At 41.1% G+C, this 26,590-nt stretch overlaps 1 protein-coding gene across 5 annotated transcripts in view; it reads left to right on the forward strand.

Moving 5' to 3' along the window:
• The window catches only part of SP100 (SP100 nuclear antigen), a 93,235-nt gene that overhangs the window by 59,886 nt on the left and 6,759 nt on the right, over positions 1-26,590 (forward strand). The window contains exons 18-24 of one of the 5 annotated variants that reach the window (XM_035726594.1): positions 4,369-4,413; positions 16,642-16,713; positions 18,002-18,049; positions 19,316-19,420; positions 21,356-21,498; positions 23,059-23,100; positions 25,074-25,115. In XM_035726594.1, coding sequence (XP_035582487.1) covers positions 4,369-4,413; positions 16,642-16,713; positions 18,002-18,049; positions 19,316-19,420; positions 21,356-21,498; positions 23,059-23,100; positions 25,074-25,115 — 497 coding nt within the window. Of the gene's footprint in view, positions 1-4,368; positions 4,414-16,641; positions 16,715-18,001; positions 18,050-19,315; positions 19,421-21,355; positions 21,499-23,058; positions 23,101-25,070; positions 25,116-26,590 lie in introns of those variants that run through there. The other 4 variants (XM_035726596.1, XM_035726597.1, XM_035726595.1 and 1 more) reach the window with 4 other exon arrangements.

Raw genomic sequence — 26,590 nt, forward strand, 5'->3', positions numbered from 1 at the left:
ATAAAAGTCCCCAATATTCCTGGCCATCTGGAAGACCACACACAGGTCTAGGGAAGTGCACAGGCTCCGGAAAGACCTAAGAAAGCCGTCACCTCTGGCTAACCAGGAGGCTCTGTGCAAGCAGGAAGTGACAGCTAAGGTGGAATTGTAAACTGCCTAGCTGTGCGTTGAAGGCATGCATGAACACAGGCTTCTATAGCCCCTTGACAAATACTGGGAGACTTATAAGTTCCAGCTATTTAGGGAAATCTCTTTCCAGTCATTAGCTGACCACTAGACTGAGCTGAAACTTCAGGGACCACATGGCAAAATACACAGACTTTACAGAATTAGTTCAGAAAAATAGCACTAAATAAACAACAAAACCAACAGGAATAACAACCAACGGCAATGACAATAAACTGGGAAAAAGGGGATATCTGATCTCCAGAGTTATCACATGTTCTTTAAGATGTTAGGTTTTTAAGAAAAAATTACTTGAAAATTACTTGACATGCAGAAAAAGCAACAAAGTATGGCTCCATACTCAGGAAACATAGAAACTGTACCCGAGGAAGACCAGACATGGGAATTACTAGGCAAAGACTTTAAATCAGCTACTTAAACCATGTTTAATAAAGCCATGTGTAAAGAAGGAAGAAAATGATTTCTCACCAAACAGCAAATATCAACAAAGAAATAGAAATTATAAAAAAGGACCAAATATAAATTCTGAGAATGCAAAGTACAATATTTGAGAAAAAAATGAGAAAAGTACAATATTTGAAATAAAAAAACAATGAAAAAAAGTGGATGTATTCTGAAACCACATTGCTTCTGTACGCATATATACATAGCCACATATATGTACATATATGGCCAATTTTCATTATTCGGAGTAGATACATTCTATAAAGTCACCCCAAACACAGAATTTGCTAATTTGAACCATTGCTTCTAGAGGAAATACAGGGTTCTGTTCCTGTGAGCCTCTGGCCACAACATACTAATCAATACACACCTTTGTATTTTTGTGAGGGCTTCTATTTAAAGATATCTTGTTTAATATATACCTTAATTCATAGATGTTTGAACTCATAGCCAACACCACTAGAACACATGAATAAGGCTTATCTAACACACAGATTTTCTCCATAAGGGACACCACAACCTTTTTGGAACATGAGATAGCACATCAGCACTACTACATTTTAAACAACAAAATCACCAACAAAAGCACGAAATAAATGTGTCATCGGTGACTTGAATGATCCACTGCTCTGCCCATGTCTATGAATGACCATGAAATTGCCTTGAGTATTGATTTGGGGGTTAAAGATAACTTTTAGCAAGTGGGTGAGTTCACAGATATGGAATCCATGAATAATGAAGACTGACCATATGCATGTATTTTTTTCCATTCTTTCTAAAATTAGTGTTTTTTTAAATTAGATAATGCATAGGTTCTCATAGGAAATATTTTCATTACTGTTATTTGCTAGATAGTCCGTAATTTGGATTTACATTTCCTCTTGGCCCCAAGTGGGAAGAAAGGTACATCCCCTATTTTTTGGACATGGAGTTGAACATGAATTAATCATATCAACCCTGTTAAATGTATTAATTGGGGCTCCTCCTTTTGTGCACTTGACCTCTCATGGACTGAGAGAGGTATAAATAAAGTTGCTACTAGGAGTAGCTGCTACCTATTTTTCGCTGTATCTCCCGTAATTACTACTGGCTTAAAACTTTTTGGCCTGAATTACATCTCCTTTGATATTCAGACCATGACTCCCTGATTTCTTTTTGTTGATGTATGCTGAATGTACTTTTGCCTATACATTTATTTTCAACATTTGTAAAATATCTTTTTCCATGAGTCTTCTGTATACGATTAAAGTTTGGAGTTTAGGGGCGCCTGGGTGGCTCAGTCGGTTAAGCGTCTGCCTTTGGCTCAGGTCATGATCCCGGGGTCCTGGGATCAATCCCTGCATCGGGCTCCCTGCTCAGTGGGGAGCCTGCTTCTCCCTCTCCCTCTGCCTGCCGCTCCCCCTGCTTGTGCTCACTCTCTCTTTCTCTCTGACAAATAAATAAAAAAATCTAAAAAAAGCTGGAGTTTACTCTGTAATTCAATCTCAAATTCTTTATTTAAATAAGTGAGTTACATCCATTTATTTTTATTGATGGGACCAAAATGCAGTCTTGTTTCTGTCATACTAATTTATATTATATATTATATATCATACATTATATATTATATATTCTGGGGTCTTGGATATTGGAAATGTTGACACTCAGCATTCTGTCTTCTCTGCATTTATGTGCATGGGTGTACTTCTGATAGGAAGGTTTGCATCTCTGTTCCAGTGGTTACATTTGGGTACATGGATACCTAACTAGATTAAACCTCTCAATCTTCCCTGTGGCCTGCCCTGGCCTTGTGACTAAGTTCTGGCCAATAGACTTTGAGCTGAAGAAATGTGAGCCACTTCTGGGTCTTTCCCTTAAAAGAAAAGAAGGGTTGAATTGTATTCATTTCTCCTATGTTCACTGGTTGGGAGTAAGTATATACTTCTGATATTTAGAAATGTTTGTATTTTTTGTTCATTTTAAGAGTGATTACTCTTAAAATGACTTTTATATACTCTCTCTTTAGATAGTACCTATTAATTTCCTACCCCCAAAATTGACAAATTTAGCATATGTCCTATTCCTCCTCCACTCTTTCCTCTCCCACCCAAGTTTGGATCATAATGTTACTTTTTTAATTTTTGGTATCAAATAGTTGTTGTTTTTTTTTTAACTCCAGCATAGTTGACATACACTGTTATATTAGTTTCAGGTGTACAATACAGTGATTCAACAATTCTCTACATTACTCAGTGCTCATCAGGATAAGCGTACTCGTAATTCCCTTCACCTAATTCACCTACCCCGCCACGTACCTCCTCTTTGGTAACCATCTGTTTGTTCTCCGTTGTTGAGAGTCAGTTTTTGGTTTGTCTCTTTTTTCCTTTGTTCTTTGTTTGTTTCTTAAATTCCACAAAGGAGTGAAATCGTATGGTATTTGTTTTTGATTTATTTCACTTAGCATTATACTCTCTAGATCCATCATGATGTTACCTTTATGTGTATCTTTCAGCTCTTAAATGTGCTTGATATTACTCCTTGATTTGTCCAAATAACATGCTGTCAGTCCAACAGACAATGATCTTGCTCTACCACCCGTATGTCCCCCGTCCTCACACATTTTTTTGTTATTACACCATTTCTATATTGTCAGGGCATGTATGTTTAACATCCCAGTCTGTCACCTCATCCCCACTTTTATTTCAATCCTTTTCACTAAAATTTTTCCAGTCTTGTCTTGGTTTGCTGAGGTGGATCTTCAAGTAGTGTACTCAATAATTACTCATAGGAACAACACTCCCAGAATTTTCCTGTTCAAAAGTATTTGGTTTTATTTTTTATATTTGAAAAATAACTTACTCACTATTTGTAGAAGCATCTTGTAGATTTTTCTCCACTTTCCTGTGGCATTAAGGGTTACTGTAGAAAATTCTATAGCCAGTAAGATCCCCCTCCCTTGAAAATGACTTGACATTTTTTATCTCGACTGCTCATTCCATCCTTTCTTTATCTTTAAAGTCCACTAAATTTGCTTGAATATATCTCAGGGTTGACGGTTTGGAGTCAATTTTCTATGCTTTAGGGTGAAAATATATGTACTTAGGTATATTCAATTTTTTGTTATATTTCAGAAACTTTATTCTCGAATTTATCTCTTATTTTGATTTTCTTCTTTAGGAAATATGTTGACTTGTTCACTATCTTCCATTGATTATTTTCTTTCTAATCTTTCTTAATTGTTCTAAACTTCCTGGTTCCTTTTTTATAAATCTATGTCCTTCACTTTAATTTCTGAAACATCTAAACTCTTTTATCCCTGCTAAATTTGTCTTCATTTCTCCGATGGTTTTTTTTTTCCTACTTCATACTTAAGTTCTTGCTGTTATAAACATGGATGATAGCTTCAGCTTTTCAAGGCAAACTCCTAAATTCCAGGACATATTCTTGTGATTTCTGACATCTACTTTTCCTTGACCCTTCTGACGGTCCCCCTCCTCTCTGTCAGCTCCTGCCTGGTTTCATCTGCCTTTTGCATTTTCCTTATTGTGAATGAGAAAATCTCATGTCAGTAGGTAAAAATATACTGTAAATGACTAGCATAAATATAGGTTGTTTTTGTTGCTATTTTTGTTTTCAGTGTTATGACAACCAAGATGATGTATTGGTAGCTGGAGATTTAGCACTACAAAAGTGGAATGAAGACTTTAAAATACTTGAAGGTCACTGACATGTAAAGCTTATTTTCTTTTCTGTTTGAAGGGAAAAAGAGAAGATCTATACATAAAAAAAGCAGTCTCCAAAAAGGTAAAAGTCTGAGAATTCACACCTGTGCACTTAATGTAACCCTGATCTTCCTGCCAGACCCGTCTTTGCTGCACCCCTGAAATCTCCAACTGGCTTCATAAATAATGAATCGTTTCAAGTACAGGCTAAGTTGTAACAAAGAGAGCCCGAAATACAGTCATTTAAACTATATAATTTATTTCTCTTTCATCAAACAGTCCAGAAAGGGAAGGAAGAAACTGCCTTCCTCAACACACAGTGTCCCTCTCTGGGTCCAAAAAAGCTAGTCTGGTTGCCATTGTCTCCCAACCAGTGGGAATGGGGAAAACAGGCCGGGAAATCACCTATCAATTTCTTCTAATGGAAAGATCCAGAGTCTTCTGCTCACAACCTATTGCTCGAAACTTGGTCATATGGCCAGAGCTAGCTGCCAGTGAGGCCAAGAAATATAATCTGTAGTGAGCAGCCATGGGTTCAGCTGCAACTCTATTCCTATGGAAGAAAGAGAGACTCTGCCTACTTGCTTTTCACGTTTTTATCCAAAGTCACTGACTTCATATTTGGAGGAAAACTCAGACTCTATTGGTTCAAACCTGGCCTCTTGTCACCTAAGACCCTTGGCAAGAATAGGAGCTGGAACCTGATTGTAACACAGAGCTACGTGGCCAGAGACAAGCTAGCCCTGAATGGGAAATAAGGGACCAGGAGAAAATGTTAGAAAGGTTTGTTGTAACTAATGAACACAGCCCTCAAGAGAACAAGGAGAAACAGACAGAGGGAACTTGAATTAATTAAGCAGAAGCTAGAGTCCTGGTATCACATCAGATCTAAGCCTGGGACACAGTTATTTAAACCAAACTCAAGTAGAGCATGTGTCTTACTGTGTCCATGCAGCAGACGATGAAAAAGATGAGTGATGCTTCATTCTCTGCACGCGGTTCTGCAATTGTTATTTCCATTGTGTTTCTCCTTTTCTTCCTCCTCTTTGTCTCCTTTCTTTCCCCCTTCCCTCTCCCATTCTACTTGTTCTTCTTGTAGAATTTCTTTCTTTTGTACATTCTTTAACATCATATCATATGAAATACTGCTACTAAGCTTGTATGGCACTCAGAGGTGGCTGGGCTTTTTCTTGGGGAGTCAAAACATACCTGGATACAGTTTGTTTCCTTTCCATTTCTTCTGATTATTTCTGTCATCTTATCATTTTATATATGTGCACACACACACACACACATATAACTGTACTCCTCCCATTTTATATATATATGTATTACACACATATATTTATGTAAATAGTATAAATAAAATTTAAACATAATATAAATATATACATATATTTCTAGCATCTCTATAATTTTATCTCCATATTTGTGTATTTCATCTTAATTATTTCTTTTTCTTTTTTTTAAATTTTATTTTATTTTATTATGTTATGTTAGTCACCATAAAATACATCATTAGTTTTTGATGTAGTGATCCATGATTCATTGTTTTCGTATAACACCCGGTGCTCCATGCAGTACGTGCCCTCCTTAATACCCATCACCGGGCTAACCCGTCCCCCCACCTCCCTCCCCTCTAGAACCCTCAGTTTGTTTCTCAGAGTCCATAGTCTCTCATGGTTCGTCTCCCCCTCCGATTCCCCCCCTCTTTTTCCCTTCCTTCTCCTAATGTCCTCCATGCTATCCCTTATGTTCCACAAATAAGTGAAACCATATGATAATTGACTTTCTCAGCTTGACTTATTTCATCTTAGTTATTTCTTAGGTTATACTTACCCAGGTCCGAGATTTTTGTTCCTCTGAGTTTTTGTGAAACCTGTCTTACCTGCTTTGTTAAACTGTTGGAATTGGTAGTTTAAGCACAAATCACTTTTTTTCCTTCTACTTCCTTTCCAAAACTGTTCTCTGAAACAGTTCTCTTCCTGCCCCAAGATGAAGTGTTAGGTAAGCCCTTGGAGCTGTGCCAATCCCTTTTTGGCAGCAGTGATATACTCATTCAATATTAAAGAGCCTGAGCTAATATAATATTGCAACTGGAAAACATGCAGTAAGGAAGTTGCGTGAGGCCAGCCTCTTCCCTTATCCACACTCTTGTCTAACCCTACTCAGTATCTATGCTTTTAGCTAGTTCAAGTTGTGGAAGAGGGAGAGAAGGACGTAAGGGGCAGGAATAGCCCTCTTATGGGCTATGTCCTTCATGTCTCCCACATATGGAGGATGCATGAGCCATGTTTGTGGGTTCTTTAAAGAAACCCTCTTTAAAAAGAATCTCTCCACCCTGAAGTTCCTCTAATGTAGGAGCTCCAGCTGATTACCTACCACTTCCCCTTAAGGGAGGTCCACACCCCTGCCAGGATCATCTCATCCATTCTGATCATCCTTCTGGATAGAATATCTTTTGGGAAAAGCTAACTGAGCTCCTCCCTTCCCCAGAGGATCCCATGAGAATCATGCCTTCTCATGGTCCTACTGTCAATGGGTGTGTAGCTGGTTCCGCATACAGTCACCATCTCTAGACTTGATTATATTCCCTATGCTATAATTTTTATACCTGTGACTTATTCATCCCATAACCGGAAGCCTGTATCTTCCACTCTCCTTCACCCATTTTGCTCATCCCCCACCTCCTCCTCTCTGGCATCAGTTTGTTCTCTGTATTTATGGATCTGGTTCTGCTTTTTGTTTGTTTGTTTATTCATTTGTTTTATTTCTTATATGTCACATATAAGTGGAATTAAATGGTGTTTGTCTTTCTCTATCTGACTTATTTCATTTAGCAGAACACCTTCTAATTCCATCCAGGTTATCACAAATGTCAAGATCTTATCCTTTTTATGGCTGAGTAATATTCCATCTCATGCACACATGCGCGTGCACACACACACACACACACACACACGCACACACACACCACATCTTCCTTAACCATTCATCTATCAATGAAAACCTCAATTGCTCTGATATTTTGGCTATTGTAAATAATGCTGCAATAAACATAAAAATGCATAAATCTTTTTGAATTAGTATTTTTGTTTTCTTTGGATAAATACCCAGTAGTGGAATTACGGGATCATATGGTATTTCTATTTTTAATTTTTTGAGGAACCTCCATACTGTTTTCCATAGGGGCTGCCCCAGTTTACATTCCCACCAACAGTGCACAAGGGTGCATTTTACTTCACATCCTCCCCAAAACTTTTTTTTATTATGTTATGTTAATCACCATACATTATATCATTAGTTTTTGATGTAGTGTTCCATGACTCATTGTTTGCATATAACACCCAGTGCTCCATGCAGAATGTGCCCTCTCTAATACCCATCACCAGGCTAACCCATCCCCCCACCCCCCTCCTGTCTAGAACCCTCAGTTTGTTTCTCAGAGTCCATAGTCTCTCATGGTTCATTTCCCCTCCGATTTCCCCCCCTTCATTCTTCCCTTCCTGCTATCTTCTTTTTTTTTTAACAAATAATTTATTATTTGTTTCAGAGGTACAGGTCTGTGATTCAATAGTCCTACACAATTCACAGCACTCACCATAGCACATACCCTCCCCAATGTCTATCACTCAGCTACCCCATCCCTCCCACCCCCCACCAGTCCAGCAACCCTCAGTTTGTTTCCTGAGATTAAGAATTCCTCGTATCAGTGAGGTCATATGATACATGTCTTTCTCTGATTGACTTATTTCGCTCAGCATAATAGCCTCTAGTTCCATCCACATCGTTGCAAATGGCAAGATTTCATTCCTTTTGATGGCTGCATAATATTCCATTGTATATATATACCACATCTTCTTTATCCATTCATCTGTCGATGGATGTCTTGGCTCTTTCCTTAGTTTGGCTATTGTGGACATTGCTGCTATACACATTGGGGTGCACGTGCCCCTTCAGATCTCTACATTTGTATCTTTGGGGTAAATACCCAGTAGTGCAATTGCTGGATCGTATGGTAGCTCTATTTTCAACTTTTCAACAACTTTCAACTTTTTTGAGGAACCTCCATACTGTTTTCCAGAGTGGCTGCACCAGCTTGCATTCCCACCAACAGTGCAGGAGGGTTCCCCTTTCTCCACATCCCCCCCCAACATCTGTCGTTTCCTGACTTGTTAATTTTAGCCATTCTGACTGGTGTGAGGTGGTATCTCATTGAGGTTTTGATTTGGATTTCCCTGATGCCGAGCGATGTGGAGCACTTTTTCATGTGTCTGTTGGCCATTTGGATGTCTTCTTGGGAAAAATGTCTGTTCATGTCTTCTGCCCATTTCTTGATTGGATCCTTTGTTCTTTGGGTGTTGAGTTTAATAAGTTCTTTATAGATTTTGGATACTAGCCCATTATCTGATATGTCATTTGCAAATATTTTCTCCCATTCTGTCGGTTGTCTTTTGGTTTTGTTGACTGTTTCTTTTGCTGTGCAAAAGCTTTTTATCTTGATGAAATCCCAATAGTTCATTTTTGCCCTTGCTTCCCTTGCCTTTGGCGATGTTTCTAGAAAGAAGTTGCTGCGGCTGAGGTCAAAGAGGTTGCTGCCTGTGTTCTCCTTTAGGATTTTGATGGACTCCTGTCTCACATTTAGGTCTTTCAACCATTTGGAGTCTATTTTTGTGTGTGGTATAAGGAAATGGTCCAGTTTCATTCTTCTGCATGTGGCTGTCCAATTTTCCCAACACCATTTGTTGAAGAGACTGTCTTTTTTCCATTGGACATTCTTTCCTGCTTTGTCGAAGATTAATTGACCATAGAGTTGAGAGTCCATTTCTGGGCTCTCGATTCTGTTCCATTGATCCATGTGTCTGTTTTTGTGCCAGTACCATACTGTCTTGATAATCACAGCTTTGTAATAGAGCTTGAAGTCCAGAATTGTGATGCTACGAGCTTTGCTTTTCTTTTTCAACATTCCTCTGGCTATTAGGGGTCTTTTCTGATTCCATACAAATTTTAGGATTATTTGTTCCATTTCTTTGAAAAAAGTTGATGATATTTTGATAGGGATTGCATTGAATGTGTAGATTGCTCTAGGTAGCATTGACATCTTCACAATATTTGTTCTTCCAATCCATGAGCATGGAACGTTTTTTCATTTCTTTGTGTCTTCCTCAACTTCTTTCATGAGTATTTTATGGTTTTCTGAGTACAGATCCTTTGCCTCTTTGGTTAGATTTATTCCTAGGTATCTTATGGTTTTGGGTGCAATTGTAAATGGAATCTACTCATTAATTTCTCTTTCTTCTATCTTGTTGGTGTACAGGAATGCCACTGATTACTGTGCGTTGATTTTATATCCTGCCACTTTATTGAATTCCTGTATGAGTTCTAGAAGTTTTGGGGTGGAGTTTTTTTGGGTTTTCCACATAAAATATCATATCATCTGCAAAGAGTGAGAGTTTGACTTCTTCTTTGCCAATTTGGATGCCTTTTATTTCTTTTTGTTGTCTGATTGCTGTGGCTAGGACTTCTAATACTATGTTGAATAGCAGTGGACTGCTATTTCCTTACACATGGACATCCCTGCCATGTTCCTGACCTTAGGGGGAAAGCTCTCAAGTTTTTCCCCATTGAGAATGATATTCGCTGTGGGTTTTTCATAGATGGCTTTTATGATATTGAGGTATGTACCCTCTATCCCTATACTCTGAAGAGTTTTGATCAAGAAAGGATGCTGTACTTTGTCAAATGCTTTTTCTGCATCTATTGAGAGAATCATATGGTTCTTGTTCTTTCTTTTATTAATATACTGTATCACATTGATTGATTTGCAGATGTTGAACCAACCTTGCAGCCCAGGGATAAATCCCACTTGGTCGTGGTGAATAATCCTTTTAATATACTGTTGTATCCTACTGGCTAGTATTTTGGTGAGAATTTTTGCATCCATGTTCATCAGGGATATTGGTCTGTAATTCTCCTTTTCGATGGGGTCTTTGTCTGGTTTGGGGATCAAGGTAATGGTGGCCTCATAAAACGAGTTTGGAAGTTTTCCTTCCATTTCTACTTTTTGGAACAGTTTCAGAAGAATAGGTACTAATTCTTCTTTAAATGTTTGGTAGAATTCCCCTGGGAAGCCATCTGGCCCTGGGCTCTTGTTTGTTGGGAGATTTTTGATGACTGCTTCAATTTCCGTAGTGGTTATAGGTCTGTTCAGGTTTTCTATTTCTTCCTGGTTAAGTTTTGGTAGGTGATACATCTCTAGGAATGCATCCATTTCTTCCAGATTATCTAATTTGCTGGTATAGAGTTGCTCATAATATGTTCTTATAATTGTTTGTATTTCTTTGGTGTTGGTTGTGATCTCTCCTCTTTCATTCATGATTTTGTTGATTTGGGTCATTTCTCTTTTCTTTTTGATAAGTCTGGCCAGGGGTTTATCAATCTTATTAATTCTTTCAAAGAACCAGCTCCTAGTTTTGTTGATCTCTTCTACTGTTCTTTTGGTTTCTATTTCATTGATTTCTGCTCTGATCTTTATTATTTCTCTTCTCCTGCTGGGTTTAGGCTTTATTTCCTGTTCTTTCTCCAGCTCCTTTAGATGTAGGGTTAGGTTGTGTATTTGAGAGCTTTCTTGTTTCTTGAGAAAGCCTTGTATTGCTATATACTATCCTCTTAGGACTGCTTTTGCTGTATCCCAAAGATTTTGGACAGTTGTGTTTTCATTTTCATTTGTTTCCATGAATTTTTTTATTCTTCTTTAATTTCCTGGTTGACCCATTCATTCTTTAGTAGGATGCTCTTTAGCCTCTGTGTATTTGAGTTCTTTCTGACTTTCCTCTTGTGATTGAGTTCTAGTTTCAAAGCATTGTGGTCTGAAAATATGCAGGGAATGATCCCAATCTTTTGGTACTGGTTGAGACTGATTTGTGACCTAGGATGTGATCTATCCTGGAGAATGTTCCATGGGCACTAGAGAAGAATGTGTAGTCTGTTTCTTTGGGATGGAATGTTCTGAATATATCTGTGAAGTCCATTTGGTCCAGTGTGTCATTTAAAGTCTTTATTTCCTTGTTGATCTTTTGCTTAGATGATCTGTCCATTTCAGTGAGGGAGGTGTTAAAGTCCCCCACTATTATTGTATTGTTTTCGATGTGTTTCCTTGCTTTTGTTTTTAATTGGCTTATATAATTGGTTGCTCCCATGTTAGGGGCATAGATATTTACAACTGTTAGATCTTCTTGTTGGATAGACCCTTTAAGTAGGTTATAGTGTTCTTCCTCATCTCTTATTACAGTCTTTGGTTTAAAATCTAATTTGTCTGATATAACGATTGCCACCCCAGCTTTCTTTTGGTGTCCATTAGCATGGTAAATAGTTTTCCACCCCCTCACTTTCAATCTGGGGGTGTCTTTGGGTCTAAAATGAGTTTCCTGCAGACAGCATATTGATAGGTCTTGTTTTTTTATCCAATCTGATAGCCTGTGTCTTTTGATTGGGGCATTTAGCCCATCTACATTCAGGGTAACTATTGAAAGATATGAATGTAGTGCCATTGTATTGCCCATAAGGTGACTGTTACTGTATATTGTCTCTGTTCCTTTCTGGTCTATGTTACTTTTAGGTTCTCTCTTTGCTTAGAGGACTCCTTTCAATATTTCTTGTAGGGCTGGTTTTGTGTTTGCAAATTCCTTTAGTTTTTGTTTGTCCTGGAAGCTTTTTGTCTCTCCTTCTATTTTCAATGACAGCCTAGCTGGATATAGTATTCTTGGCTGCATATTTTTCTCGTTTAGTGCTCTGAAGATATCATGCCAGTCCTTTCTGGCCTGCCAGGTCTCTGTGGATAGGTCTGTTGCCAATCTAATGTTTCTACCATTGTAGGTTACAGATCTCTTCTCCTGAGCTGCTTTCAGGATTTTCTCTTTGTCTCTGAGACTCGTAAATTTTACTATTAGATGTCGGGGTGTTGACCTATTTTTATTGATTTTGAGCGGGGTTCTCTGTGCCTCCTAGCTTTTGATGCCTGTTTCCTTCCCCAAATTAGGGAAGTCCTCTGCAATAATTTGCTCCAATATACCTTCTGTCCCTCTCTCTCTTTCTTCTTCTTCTGGAATCCCAATAATTCTAATGTTGTTTCATCTTATCGTATCTCTTATCTCTCAAATTCTGCCCTCGTGATTCAGTAGTTGTTTATCTCTTTTTCTCAGCTTCATTTTCCATCATTTGGTCTTCTATATCACTAATTCTCTCTTCTGCCTCATTTATCCTAGCAGTTAGAGCCTCCATTTTTTATTGCACCTCATTAATAGTCTTTTTGATTTCGACTTGGTTAGATTTTAGTTCTTTTATTTCTCCAGAAAGGGTTTCTCTAATAACTTCAACGCTTTTTTCAAGCCCAGCTAGTATCTTTAAAATCATCATTCTGAACTCTAGTTCCGACATCTTACTAATGTCCGTATTGATTAGGTCCCTGGCAGTCGGTACTGCCTCTTGTTCTTTTTGTTGAGGTGATTTTTTCTGTCTTGTCATTTTGTCCAGAGGAGAACAGATGAATGAGAGAACAAAAATATACTCTAAACAAATCAGAAAAGACCTGAAACCAGGGGAAAAGAAAGGGAAAGAATGAAAAAAAGAAAAAAAAAGGAAAAGAAAAAGATAAAACAAACAAACAGAACCAAAACAAACAAAAAAACAGAATATGATCAAATATGATCAGCCTGGTGCATAGATCAGTGCCACACACTAGATTTTGGGTGTATTTTGGTCTGTTAGAAGAAAGTGCCTCCCAAAATTTTAAAGAAAGAAAAACTTATATATGTACAAAAATAAGGGTTAATATGATGAAGGGATGGAATATGACTGTAAAGATGAAAATTATAAAAATTTTATAAAAGGAATTGATAAGATGTTGGTTGAAAAAAGAAAGAAGAGGATAAAAAAAAGGGAGAGACTGTGATCAGGCAGAAGACTAGAACAAAGCCATACACTAGAGATTTAGGGTATATTTTGATCTGTTAGAAGAAACTGTATCCCAAAATTTTAAAGAGAGAACAACTTATATATATATATATATATATATATATATATATATATATATATATATATATACCAAAAATAAGGGTAACTACTGTGAAGGGATAGAATATGACTCTAAAAATGAAAAATAAAAAAGATTTTTTAAAAAAAGGATTGATATGATGTTGGTTGAAAAAGGGAAAAAGAAAAAAATCAGAAAAAAAATTAACTTTGAAAGGCTAAAGAATCATGGGGAAAAGCCATGAATTCTATGTGCAGTATTTCCCTAGTGCTGGAGTTCTGCCGTTTTCATTGATCGGTAAACTTGGTCTTGGCTTGCTGGCTGTTCGTGCTGATCTTCTGGGGGAGGGGCCTGTTGCCGTGGTTCCCAAGTGTCTTTGCCGGAGGCGGAATTGCCCCGCCCTTGCCGGTCCGGGCTAAGTAAGCTGCTCGGGTTTGCTCTCAGGAGCTTTTGTTCCCTGCAAGCTCTCGGTACAGCTTTGGAGGATGAGAGTGAAAATGGTGGCCTCCCAATCTCCGCCTGGAGGAGCTGAGAACTCGGGGCCCCGCTCCTCAGTGCGCCCCCAGAGAAAAGCAGTCAGTCACTCCCATCTCCCCGGTCTCCAGCTGCACTCTGTGCTCACCCGGCCTGTGACCGAGCGTTTCTATCTGTGGCACCCAACCCCGTGTGGAGTCTCCAAACCCAGCAGATCCCTGCGGTGCGTTCCCGCGCCGCTCCTCCCGGGGGAGGGAGGGGAGTCTCCCCGGCTCTGCCGCTTGTTGGGTCCCTGCTGGAGGAGCAGTGGCCCGACTGGGCCGCGGATCACAGTTTATGGCCACCCCGAGCTGAGAGCCCGCGCCTCGGCTCCGTCTCTGCAGCCGGCTTCCCCGCTCTGATACCCGGGAGCTCTGGCGCACTCAGGCACCCCCGGTCTTTCTGTGACCCCGAGGGTCCTGAGACCACACTGTCTCGCGAGGGTTCCACCCCCCGCTTGGCCACTGCAGCGACGTCCCTCAGCAGAGCCGACTTCTAAAAGTTCCGATTTTGTGCTCCGCGGCTCTAGCACTTGCCAGAAGCGGCCGACGGAGGCCCCCTCCCCCGCCGTCTATCCTCCCGAATATCGCCTCGGATTCACTTCTCCGCACGTCCTACCTTCCAGAAAGTGGTCGTTTTTCTGTTCAGAGAGTTGCTGCTCTTCTTTTCTTCGATCTCCTGTTGAGTTCGTAGGTGTTCAGAATGGTTTGATCCCTATTCAGCTGAATTCCTGGGACCAGACGAAATCAGGTCTCCTACTCCGCCGCCATCTTGCTCCGCCCCCAGCCTCCCCAACACTTTTTATTTCTTGTCCTTTTGATTCTAGCCATTCTGACAGGTATAAGATGGTATCTCATTGTGGTTTGGATTTGAATTTCCCTGATGATGAGTGATGTTGAACATCTTTTCATGTGTCTGCTGGCCAACTGTATGTTTTCATTGGAAAAAATGTTCACATCCTCTACCCTTTTTCAACCAATTTTTTAAATGTTGAGTTGTATAAGTTCTTTATATATTTTGGATATTTACCCTTTATTGGATATATATCATCTGTGAATATTTTCTCTCATTCAGTAGGTTGCCTTTTCATTTTGTTGATATTTTTCCTTCACTGTGCACAAGTTTTTATTTTGGTGTGGTCCTAATAGTTTATTTTGCTTTTATTTCCCTCGCCTGAGGAGTCAGATCAGAAAAATGTTCCTGAGGCTGATGTCAAAGAGGTTACTGCCTGTCTTTTCTTCTAGGAATTTTATGTTTTCAGGTCTCACCTTTAGGTCTTTAATCCATTTTGAGTTTACTTTTGTGTATAGTACAAGAAAGTGGTCCAGTTTCATTCCTTTGCATGTCCAGTTTTCCCAGCACCATTTGTTAAAGAGACTGTCTTTTCCTCATTGTATATTCTTCCCTCCTTTGTCATAAGTTAATTGACCATATAAGTGTGAGTTTATTTCTGGGCTCTTTATTCTGTTCCATTGATCTGTGTGTCTCTTTTTTTGCCAATACCATACTGTTTTGATTACTACAGATTTGTAATATATTTTGAAATCTGGGAGTATGATGCCTCTAGCCTTGTTTTTTCTCAAGACTGCTGTGGCTATTTGGGGTCTTTGTGGTTCCCTATAAATTCTAGTATTATTTGTTCTAGTTCTGTGAAAAATGTTGTTGGTATTTTCATAGATTGATTTTTATCTTTCATTCTGTTGATGTCGTGTATCACATTGATTGATTGGCAAATATTGAATCATCCTTGCATTTCTAGAATAAATTCCACTTCGTTGTGGTGAGTGATCTTTTTAATGTATTGTTGAATGCAGTTTGCTAATATTTTTTTAAGGATTTTTGCATCTTTGTTCATCAGGGATACTGACCTATAGTTCTCTTTCTTTTCTTTTCTTTTTTCTTTCTTTCTTTTTTTTTTTGTAGTCTTTGTCTTGTTTTGGTATCAGGGTAATGCTGGTCTAATAGAATGTATCTGGAAGCTTTCCTTCCTCTTCTAATTTTTTGAAATAGTTTGAGAAGAACAGGTATTAACTCTTCTCTCAATGTTTGGTAGAGTTCACCTGTGAATCCAACTGGTCCTGGACTTATGGTTGTTGGGAGTTTTGATTGTCAATTCAATTCCATTACTAGTAATTGGTTTGGATTTTCTATTTCTTCCTAATTCAATTTTGGAAGATTGTGTATGTTTCTAGGAATCTATCCATTTCTTGCAGATTGTCCAATGTGTTAGCATATAAATTTTCATAGCAGTCTCTTACAATCCTTTGCATTTCTGTGGTATTGGTTCTTATTTCTCCTCTTTCATCTCTGATTTTGTTTCCTCTCTCTTTTTCTCTTGATGAGTCTGGCTAAAAGTTCATTAATTTTGTTTATTTTTCCAAAGAACTATCTCTTTGTTTCCTTGGTATTTTCTATGTTTGTTTGTTTGTTTCTATTTCATTTATTTCTGGTCTGATCTTTATTATTTCTTTCCTTCTACTAACCTTGGGATTTATTTGTTCTTTTTCTAGTTCTATTAGGTATAAGGTTAGATTATGTATTTGAGATTTTTCTTGTTTCCTGAGGTATTCTTGTATCACTATAAATTTCCCTCTTAGAACTGCTTTTGCTGTGTCCCAAGGATTTTGGACTGTTGTGTTTTCATTTTCATTTGTTTCTATATGTTTTTTTATTTCTTCTTTGATTTCTTCATTGACTCATTGGTTGTTTAGTAGCATGTCGGCAGCATCGTTTTTATATTTTATATTTTATTTTTTGTTTTCTCAGTGAGAAGGAGAGGCAGACATAAAATCCAAACTCTGAGTAACAGAGCCCTGTGGAACAGAGGCAAACCAAAAGGTAAAAAGAAAATAAAAATTAATTTAAAAAAGTACACATTTTCCATTTTCAGTAACTAAATGTCTAAGTTCTCATGCTTTATTCTACGTTTTTAGTAACAAACCTACTTCTGTATTGCTTTATGTAGCCGTACTGTTGAGAAATATATCAGATGTAGTCAATTTCCAAAATGTAACAGGGAGAGAAAGATGATAATACCACAAAAAAGTGATTTGGTGATGAATCTGCAACCAGACCTGGGGCCCAAGTGCCACTGCAGTGCTGCTTCTGCCGAACTGATAACTTTCAGGGCTGGAAGTAGTTGTAGCTGTGAAACACTGTGTAATTCACAAGTGATGTAGCTGTCCTTCCTCATGTCCCATGACCTTGAGGTGATCGTGTGGACTCGAGAGTGTCACTTTACCTCTTCTGCCTCGGTTTACTCATCTATAAAGTAAGATAAATAATAATAGCTTGACTGCCCTCCAAGGCCCATCTCAGCCTCATATAGTTTTGACCTCCTTGCTCGTTTTTGCCACCACTTTCAGCACAAATATCTTCTTTCAGGTTTAGCGTTTTGGGCAGCTATCTGACCTGTAGAATCCACCATAAAATCTCCCTTGGAACCCTGTATTACCACCTTTTATGTCTGTCTCTTTATTAAAGGAAATCTTCAGGACCTTCATTTAATCAGAATTTTTATCTGTGAGCTTTGACTTTCTCATCTGTAAAATGAGGATGGTATTAGTTCCTGTTTGATAATTTGTTCTAAGGATGAAGTAAGTTAATAGAGGCAAGGTCTAAGAATAGTTCTTGACACACAAGAAGCACTCAATAGATGTCTAACTTCAGTATACTTCTTACAGAGTTGCTTCGGAAATCTACAAAACACAGTTTCAAATTTATTTGGAGATAATAGTAAAAGAAATATAGGGTGAATCTCAGTTAAGTATCATCTTTGTAATTAAGTCTAGGCCAGGGTTCAGCAAACTATGGCCCACAGGACAAATCCAGCCCACTGACTATTTGTAAATAAACTTTTATTGGAACACAGCCACATCTTTTCATTTCCATATTATCTACGGATGGTTTCATAATACAAAAGCAGATTTGAATAGTCACAACAGCAATTATGTACCTTAAGTATTTACTGTCAGTTTATAGGAAAAAGTTCCTGACTTCTGATTCATTCACACATTTGCCATTTTTCTTGAAGTACTAGACAGGCTTCTGAAAAGTTACATTTGAATGGTGTTTGCAATGTAATTTTATAAACACAAACATCTGTGTTATTTTTTTACTTTCTCAGGGAGAAAAACGGTCATCTCCGGGTCTTTGAGAAGAGGCAGAAAAAGAGGTAAAAGGAAGTAAATAATATACTTTTAATAATTAAGTCTCTAAATTCTTATTTTATACTCTGTGTTTTGAGTGATCAATCAATTTTCTTAATTGGCTTTTAGAACAAGTAACAAATGTTAGGCTATTCATTGGCCTTGGTTAATTTCAACAGCAAGACAAGATGGTATAACACCCACTCCATTGATTAGCCAGTTGATCTGAGAGACCCCAGGCCTCCTTGGGCCTGTACAGGGCTTATTTGACTACACTGATAACTTTTGAGGAAGGAAATATAAAGAAAAAAATATAAAGGTTATGACTCTCATGATATTTAGCTGACCCTTCTCTTGCCCATATAGAGAGCCATAGGTTGCCCTTCAAGGGGGACCCTCGGTGGTAATACAAGACCCGTGTCCTAATTCCCAAACTTCCTTTGGTTGTGTGACTTTGGATTATCATTTGTGGGTTTGTTTGTTTGTTTTTTTTTTGCCTCATTTTCCTTCTCTGTAAATGGGCAGGTGAATTAGACTGAGTGACCTTCTAGGCCCACCCCAGCTCTAACAGAATAACTCTGGAAGGACCACGGCCACCCACCCTTCCCATTCCATAGAGAAGCCCCAGCATTTGTCTTTAATGAATCGCCCTAAGTGTTGGTCAGAAGGGCAGGAGCAAGATGCTCCTGCTTCTGAAGTTCATTTTTAGACTTGCAACGCCTGCTTCAGCAGCATCAGATCCCAGTACCCCCACCCAAAGGATGTGCAGAGGTCCCCTCCCTGAGTAATTTGCATTTCTAGCATACTCTACCTTGAGTTTCCCTTTTAGCCGCAGAGAAAGCTCACATGAAGAAGTGCAAAAAAGCAGAGAGCAAGGAGAGAAGAGAGACACCGCCCCTGCTAGGTACCCCATTGCAATCTTGCTTTCTGTTCCTGAGCTGATTCCTCAAGCAGGGAAACAAAACTAAAAGTTGCGGTTTTTATCTCCAGCTACATAACTTCAAAGCAATAATATGGCGGGAGGAAATCATTGCACAATGGGGAGTTGTGGTCAACAAACTTGGAGATTCAGGCACCTCCACACAAAGCTTTTAATGTAGGGTTTTGCAGAATGACATTATCTTTGTGCTCCTAATCTGCCACAGAAGAAAGACCTAGAAGGGTAATGAGTTCATGGGGAAAAGCCCTCCCATACATTTTAAATGATAAAAGAAAGATCTCAAGATGGATGAGGTCAAAACAGTGCATAGTTGTAGAGAAAGATGGAATGAAAAAATAATGCTTCTTTGCAGGTCCAAGAATTCCCAGAGATACACGTATGAATTTTTGCCTTCCGGAACTTCCCGTGACCTGTGGAGAGGCAAAGGGGATTTTATATAAGGAGAAAATGAAACAAGGTGGATTTCATGATCTTCTATGCTTTTCAACTGGAAAATACCCATGTGAATAATATATTATTCAGGGGGTAGACGCCTGTGTCGGGGGTCTCCCAAGACCATCCCTAGGTTTGGTGATTCACTAGGAGGACTCACAGGAGTCTGCATATAGTGAACTCATGGTGATGATTTATTAGATTAAAAAGGGTACAAAGCAAAATCAGGGAAGGAAAAGACACACAGGACAAAGTCCAAAGGAAACCAGGTGCCAGTGTCCAAGAGTTTCTCCCGATAGAGTCACACAGAACACACTTAATTCTCTAGCAATGAATTGTAGCAACACACGTGAAATGCCGTCTACCAGAGAGACAGCCCCCAGCCTTGGAGTCCAGGTTTTTATCAGGGGTTAGTCACGTAGGTGTCCTCTGCCTAGCACACGCCAAAATTTCAGACTCCCAGAAGGAGAGCAGGTGTTCGGCATAAACCATTTATATTGTTTATGTAAACAGCTTAGGACAGTGAGACACTCTTTAAAGGTCTGGGAATCGTGAGACCCCTGCCCAAATGCAAGTTCCCCAATGCCAGCCAAGAGCCAACCTTGTAAGCAGACCTTTCTAAAGATAGCAGCCTCTGGTCTGACCCATTAGCTCTTTTCTGTACAGCATCCCAGATAAGCTGGAGGAAAGATGACATTTCCACGCTTACAATTAATAAACACAAGAGGACATCTCTCCTTTCCCCATGGAAAATGTCCACAGGATGCCCACCCAGCACCCAATGCGAGACCAAGTACTTCAATATCAGGGTGGAATATGTACACATTTGGGAAATCTGGCTATAACCTTCACAACCCCATTCCCCTTAACATCTGTATAGCCTTATGCTAATGGGGAGGAGCCCAGGATTTAGAATTAGAGGACCTGGATTCAAGTTCCAGTGATACCATGAGTGTCTGTTCCATCTAGACCAAATTGCCAGTCTCTCTTATCCTGACCTTCCTCCCGAACAAAATGGGCATAATAATAAAACTTGCCTCACCGTGTTATTCTGAGGGGGGGAAATGAGATGGCAGATATAAAATACTTGGCAAATCATAACTGTTAAAGCACAGTACAAATGTTCATCTGTCATAATTGATTCCCCCACCCAAATATAGTTCTTTAGGCACCAACATGTATCAATGTTTGCCCCGTGACCATATTTTAGATGTATAATTTAACTTTTCCCACTTGATGACATTTCCATAATCACTTTTCCCATAGAGTAGTTATGAGTCCAAAATATGAGAAATAATTTTTTGGAGAGAGAGAGAAGGGGGGGGAGAGAGAGAGGAGGAAGGGGCAGAGGGAGAGGGAGAGAGAGAATCCCAAGCAGGCTCCACGCCCAGTGCGGAGCCCAGTGCGGGGCCCGATCTCACCAGCCTGAGATCCTGACCTGAGTTGAAATCAAGAGTCAGATGCTCAACTGACTGAGCCACACAGGCGGCCCCAAAATATGAGAAATAATTGATTGCCATCAGCTGGATGACCAACGTTGTACAAGAGGAGGCAGGTGCGGCTGTGGTGACAGCTTCTGCACGGCCCCCCGTGTGGCTTCATCTGCCCCCTCTGAAACTCAGCCTGGCTCTCAGAGAAGGGGAGGAAAAGAATCCTGCTCATTCATCTTCGGAGCCATTCAGTTTTTCCTCTTTTGAATATAGCGAAATATTTTTTAAAAATAAACGTTGGTGCTAATTATTGTCCTCGTTAAACAAAAGCCAAAGACGTGTGCACACAGGACAGGAAGTCCTGTCCTGCCCTTGCCTTCTGGGCTGCTTGGGGGGCTACTGAGAGCCATCTCAGTTTTCCTGCTGTAGATTCTGAGCCCAGGACAGGTGGCTCAGGTCCATGGTGAAGGCCACCGGTTCTCCGGTTGGTGGGGGACACTCCCTGGCAACTCCTTGTTTTGGTCTCACAGGAACCTCAGAGAAGTGTATAAAGGGTGAGGATGGAAGATGGTTTACCTTCAGGGAATTTGAAGTTGAAGGAAACTACTCACGGTCCAAGAACTGGAAGATGAGTGTGAGATGTGGTGGATTCCCCCTGAAAGACCTGATTAAGGTATCCCAATGATAAGTGGCTTACATGCAGGGTTTAGTGTCACTGTTCACCAGCTCCAAGCATTAGCAGAATTTCTCAGTGTCCAGAAAACTCTCACGATGCCCTTGTCCAGGTCACAATGCATGTGTTACTAACATTGCACTCAGAAACATCTTGGCTGCTTTATAGTACAGCTTAATCCTCTAAATGCATGAACTCTTATCCTTTTGAAGGTTGGACAGGAAACTGTGGCTCTGATGGGGCCATGAATCATTGCCACTGTGCAATGTGGTCACAGGAAAGTAATTTAAATGAGAGGTGGGGGTCTTGGACTTTGGAGGCTGGAGGAAGGAGTCTGGACCCTTCCTTTAATCATGGGGGGATCGTGGGAGGGTTATGGGTTAGGGACTGACTAATACAGGTGAAACACCACTTTAGAAGTATTAATCTGCTCAGAGAATGCAGGATGGGTTGGAGGGTGGAGTGCTGGCAGCCATGAAGACTTCACATGACCTTCACCACCTCTGTGCCTGATCCACCCCTGCTCAGCCCACAAGGCCCAGCTCAAACAGCACATTCTCACCACACCTGTTGCCTGTCGCTGCTCTAACACCTCTTTACAACCTGGGGTGGCTTAAAACCATACAAATCCATTATCTTAACAGGTCTGGAGGCTAGAAGTCTGAAATCAATTTCACTGGGCTCAAGTCAAAGTGTCAGCAGGACTGGTTCTCCCTGGAGCCTTCCAGGGAGAATTTGTTCCTTGCCTTTTTCAGCTTCTGGAAGCTGCCTGCGTTCCTTGCCTTGAGACCCTTCCTGGCATCACTCCTGGCATCACTTCAGTGTGTTCTGTCATTACATCTCCTACTCCTCACTCTGATCCTCTTGCCTTCCTGGCAAAAGGATGCTTGTCATTACATTGGCCCCACAGAGATAATCAGAATGATCTCCCCATTGCAAGGTCCTTAATTTAATTACATCTGTAGAGTCATTTTTACCACTTAAGTTAACATATTCAGAAGGCTGGGGGTTGGAATCTGACCATCTCTGGGGGCCATTATTCAGCCTACCATAGTCACCTGTCTCTGGATCCCAAAATACTCTATGAGAGCAGGGTTTACACTTTATCATCCTTACCCATCCTATAAGGCTCTTCTTACTTGTCTCCCCAATGGCCTAGACAACTTTGTGTGCCCAGGGCCACTGATGGGGCCTGCACCCTGTCTGTCACGCCCCAGATTATGTGGCAGTGGGTAGCTCTAGCATGTGAGGTATAAACACACAAGCTAGAGGGGCCCTGGGGAATGGAAAGGAAGCAGTGGGTATAGAAGACACTGTGAAGGAAAACCTGGCAAGGCTAGGAGGAAAGCAAGAGAGGATGCAGTTTTCAAAGCTTACCTTAAAGCTGAGTCTGGGTAAGAGAGAGCCGTGTGTTTCAGATTTGGAGAGGGACATTATTTTCCATGAAGGTACTTTGAATTTGTGTTGACAGTGGGACATATCTGGAGGGTGGTTGGAAATACCAAGCTCACAGAGTAGAAACAAGGACCCATCATAGCATTCATCTCATTTCTCTTTCAGAATAAATATCTACCAGACCCTCCAAGAAGAAGAATAAGAAAGGTAATTATCACATGACTTTCTGCCAATGTCTCACCCTCTTGGGATGGATAATAGCCGTGTGTCACCTGGCGAAGCAAACAACCCAAATCACATTCTCTCCCTTTCTTTTGTATCTTTCGTCTCCTTCACATGCACACACGCACATTCACACTGAGTCCTTCTTGGGTCCTTCTTTAAAGGACCGTTCATTTCCTTTATGGAGATACCACCTTTGAGAATAGAGAGACTGGAAGGCTGATGTGCCAGGGGTGAGACACTGCTGACCTGGAAGATCTTCTGCTTTATGGAGAGGCCACACCAGGGAGATGGGTTTGGAGCTGGGTGTCTGCGTGAAAGCATCGGGCCTCACCAGAGGGGCTTTGCAAACCTCAGTTCCACCTATGGAGGTGAATTCTCTTTCCTTCCAAGTCGCATGTGGAGTTCATGGACCAGTGGTTTCCATGGTGCATGGATTCCAAGGAAGGAGATGGGATAATTGGTGTCTTCCATGGCCTCTCCGAGAGCAGGTGTGAAAGAGAAACCTGTGTGGTACACAGAGGAGATGGAAGAGCTTCCATTTCTCTAACCTCCAATTGTGGTGGCCTTGGTCCATCTCTGCTGCACCCAAAAGTCACAGCCTTCACTAAGCTGGTTTCTGGGGCTACCCGCCCCACTGCTTTATGCTAGTGACTCAGTCACGAGGGCCTGCCTCCACTGGGTTTTCTGGAGAAAGACACATTATTTGCTCTGTTCATTAAGAGCAAACATCTCTGCCCAGTGCTAGGGAGTCAAGGGTAACTCAGTCTGGGTTAGTCAATTGAGTTGGCCGTCTCCCATCCCTTCATCACAAATGCCATCTCTCAGTTCCCTCAGGGCTTACAACTCTTAAGGTGTGACTACCTCCATTCTCAGAGCATCTCTCCAGAAGGTCTTTTCCTTCCCCAGCCCCCTAGGCTTCTGTCCCTGGTGCCATCAAATGACAGGTGGTGCTATTGGCAGTTTCTCTGCTCATAAGATTCCTGTTAAACCCAATAGTGATAGCTGAGGTGTTCCAAGAGAGTAAGATAGAAAACTCCACGCTAATCATTTACTGGCTGCTAAGAAACCTCATCTCCTGAGTGACAGCTGTGTTCATTTGTTTGCTCACTTCTCTAGCCATTCAACAAACACCTGTGGAGCAAACACTAAGCACTAAGCATATGCTTGGCCAGTGGCTGTGCACAGGAGGCCAAAGCGACAGACCCAAGGAACTGTTTCAATTTCGTTGTCGAACATGGGACGCTAACTATTGGGGAGGGATGGGGCGTTCTAGGCCGCTCTGAGAGGCAGACAGTGGCATGGCTGTCTCCCAGGTCATCGTGCTTTTGATCACACTGAGTGGCTTATCTGTGGCCTCAATGCCTGGGTGGGAGGTAGAAGCTGAGTCAGCCTTTGTTCCAGACTGAAGGAGGCCAAGTCATTCCACAGATATCCAAGGTCAGTGCATGCTTTTGGGATTCAGAAGAAAGTGGAGAGGTGCTTAGCTTCAGGAAGAAGAGGGCCAGGACTGGGGACCTTAGATCCATTTTGTTTTCAGGTTAGGCCCTAGGCGAGCTGCAGAAGGCAGTGGGGTTCTCGGGGACACTTGCATGGTGTCCAGGACTCTGGGTGCTGCGGTCGCTGGGGGTCGTGGATATTCAGTCCTCAGCCTGATTCCCTCACTGCAGCTCCAACTCTATTTGTGGAATCCAGGATCAGGCTCCCTGTGTGGCTTCACAAAGGGCTGCCTTGAGTCGGACAGCCAGAGAATGGAGCTTGCATTGAGCCAAACTGTCAGTGACATAAAATGTCATGCTTTTTTATTCTCCAATTAGATATATAGACCCATAAATGCAGATATAAAGCAAAGGGAAGGCTGTGGCATGAATCCTTTACATAAAGAAATCTGCTCAAATGCATGGCTAATGAAAAATCATATTCAATATAGTCACTCAATCTTTCTCTCTTTTCAGCAGTCAAGACCAGAGCCTAGCAGCAATGACTTTTTTGACCCTTACGTAAGTACTAACTCCCCCAACTGTGACCCCAGAATAATCCAGGCCTTGTCCCTCCATACATGACCTGTATCATTGCTGCGTTTCTCTGAAGTGTGCTCACACTCAGTTGGAGTGTGTCACTGTGTGTGATGAGCAGAGAACCACAGATGGACGTATCACCCACACCAGCGAGATGATTTTGGAATTGGTGTTTCTGCATGAAAGCTCCCTTTCCATTTGTTCAGGGAAACTTTCCTGTTTCCTTATTTCCCTTTGAGGGTAAGTATGGGAGGCGGAGCGCTAGACCACTGGGGTCTCTAGAGCCAAGACTTAAAGTGGAAATAGCCGAGGCTGGCCTGCACATGACGGGTAAGGAACACATTTGAGAGAATAGCAGCATTCTGAAGAAGGTGATAAGGAAGGAAAGGAAGATCACAAACATCCACTCCAAGACAGAGGCAGAGCTAAGATGGTTGAAGCATCCGCGAGAAGGAACAGGCTGAGCCAAGCTGGCAAGTCCAGGGGTGGACTCTGTCACCAGTCCTGCAGAGAAATGTACATGGGGCAAGTGGGTGATGCAGGGAAATATCTGCAGGGTCCTTTATGGAGGCCCTGGAGCCCATCTCAAGGGAGCCAGCAGGGGGCTGAGCTGGCTAAGACGGAAACTATCAACATATAGCAAATCACAGACATTTTTACTCAAACTGCTTGGCTAGTGCTTGATTATGTGCAGACCCTTCTGATGCCACAGGCCCTGCTTGTTAAAGTCTGCCTGCATTAAAGTCTGCCAACATCACAGATGGCCCCTCCCTCTAAGCCAAATCACACTTTGATTGCTTTCTTTGCAACAAGATGGACATTTTGGGCTGAATCACCTTTTTGCACAACTCCAGGGGGGGCTCTCACTGTTGAATGATGGGCAGCTGTACTGATAAGAGATGCTTATGGAGAAGGGTAGAAAAGGGTTGCCATGCCCTCTGTTCTTCTAGCGAATGCATTGCCCAGCATGATCTAGATGCAGCCACACGACTTCGATTCCTCTGCTGGAGGTGGGACCCTTGAGCAGTGGAGTAGCTCTCATCTCTGGGGTCTGCACAACTTTTCTGATAACCGGAATGGACATGGAGGGTTATTTCTCACAGTTCACAACCAAGCCCTCTGTGAAGATAAAAAGGCAACTCTTCTAACAAGAATGTCCTCACTCCTTTTCATAAACTTTCTGTGACAGATTTCGTAGGCTGATAATGACTCTACTCCCAGCTCCCAGACTTTGCTGGGAGAAATCCTGCTAGACCTTGGGCCTCCAACCTTGGCTGCACACGGCAATCAGCTGGAGGTCCCACCCACAGAGGTTCGGATGTTAGTGTTCTAAGGTGCTGCCTGAGGGTCAAGATTTTCCAAAGCTCCTCTGGTGGTTTCAATGCACCACAGCCAAAGCTGTGGGCCACAGTGTAGTATTCATCTGAATCTCCTGGCCTTCTGATTCAGGCAGTGAG

The sequence above is a fragment of the Zalophus californianus genome, chromosome 3 (assembly GCF_009762305.2).
Source record: "Zalophus californianus isolate mZalCal1 chromosome 3, mZalCal1.pri.v2, whole genome shotgun sequence".
NCBI classification, from domain to species: Eukaryota; Metazoa; Chordata; class Mammalia; order Carnivora; family Otariidae; genus Zalophus; species Zalophus californianus.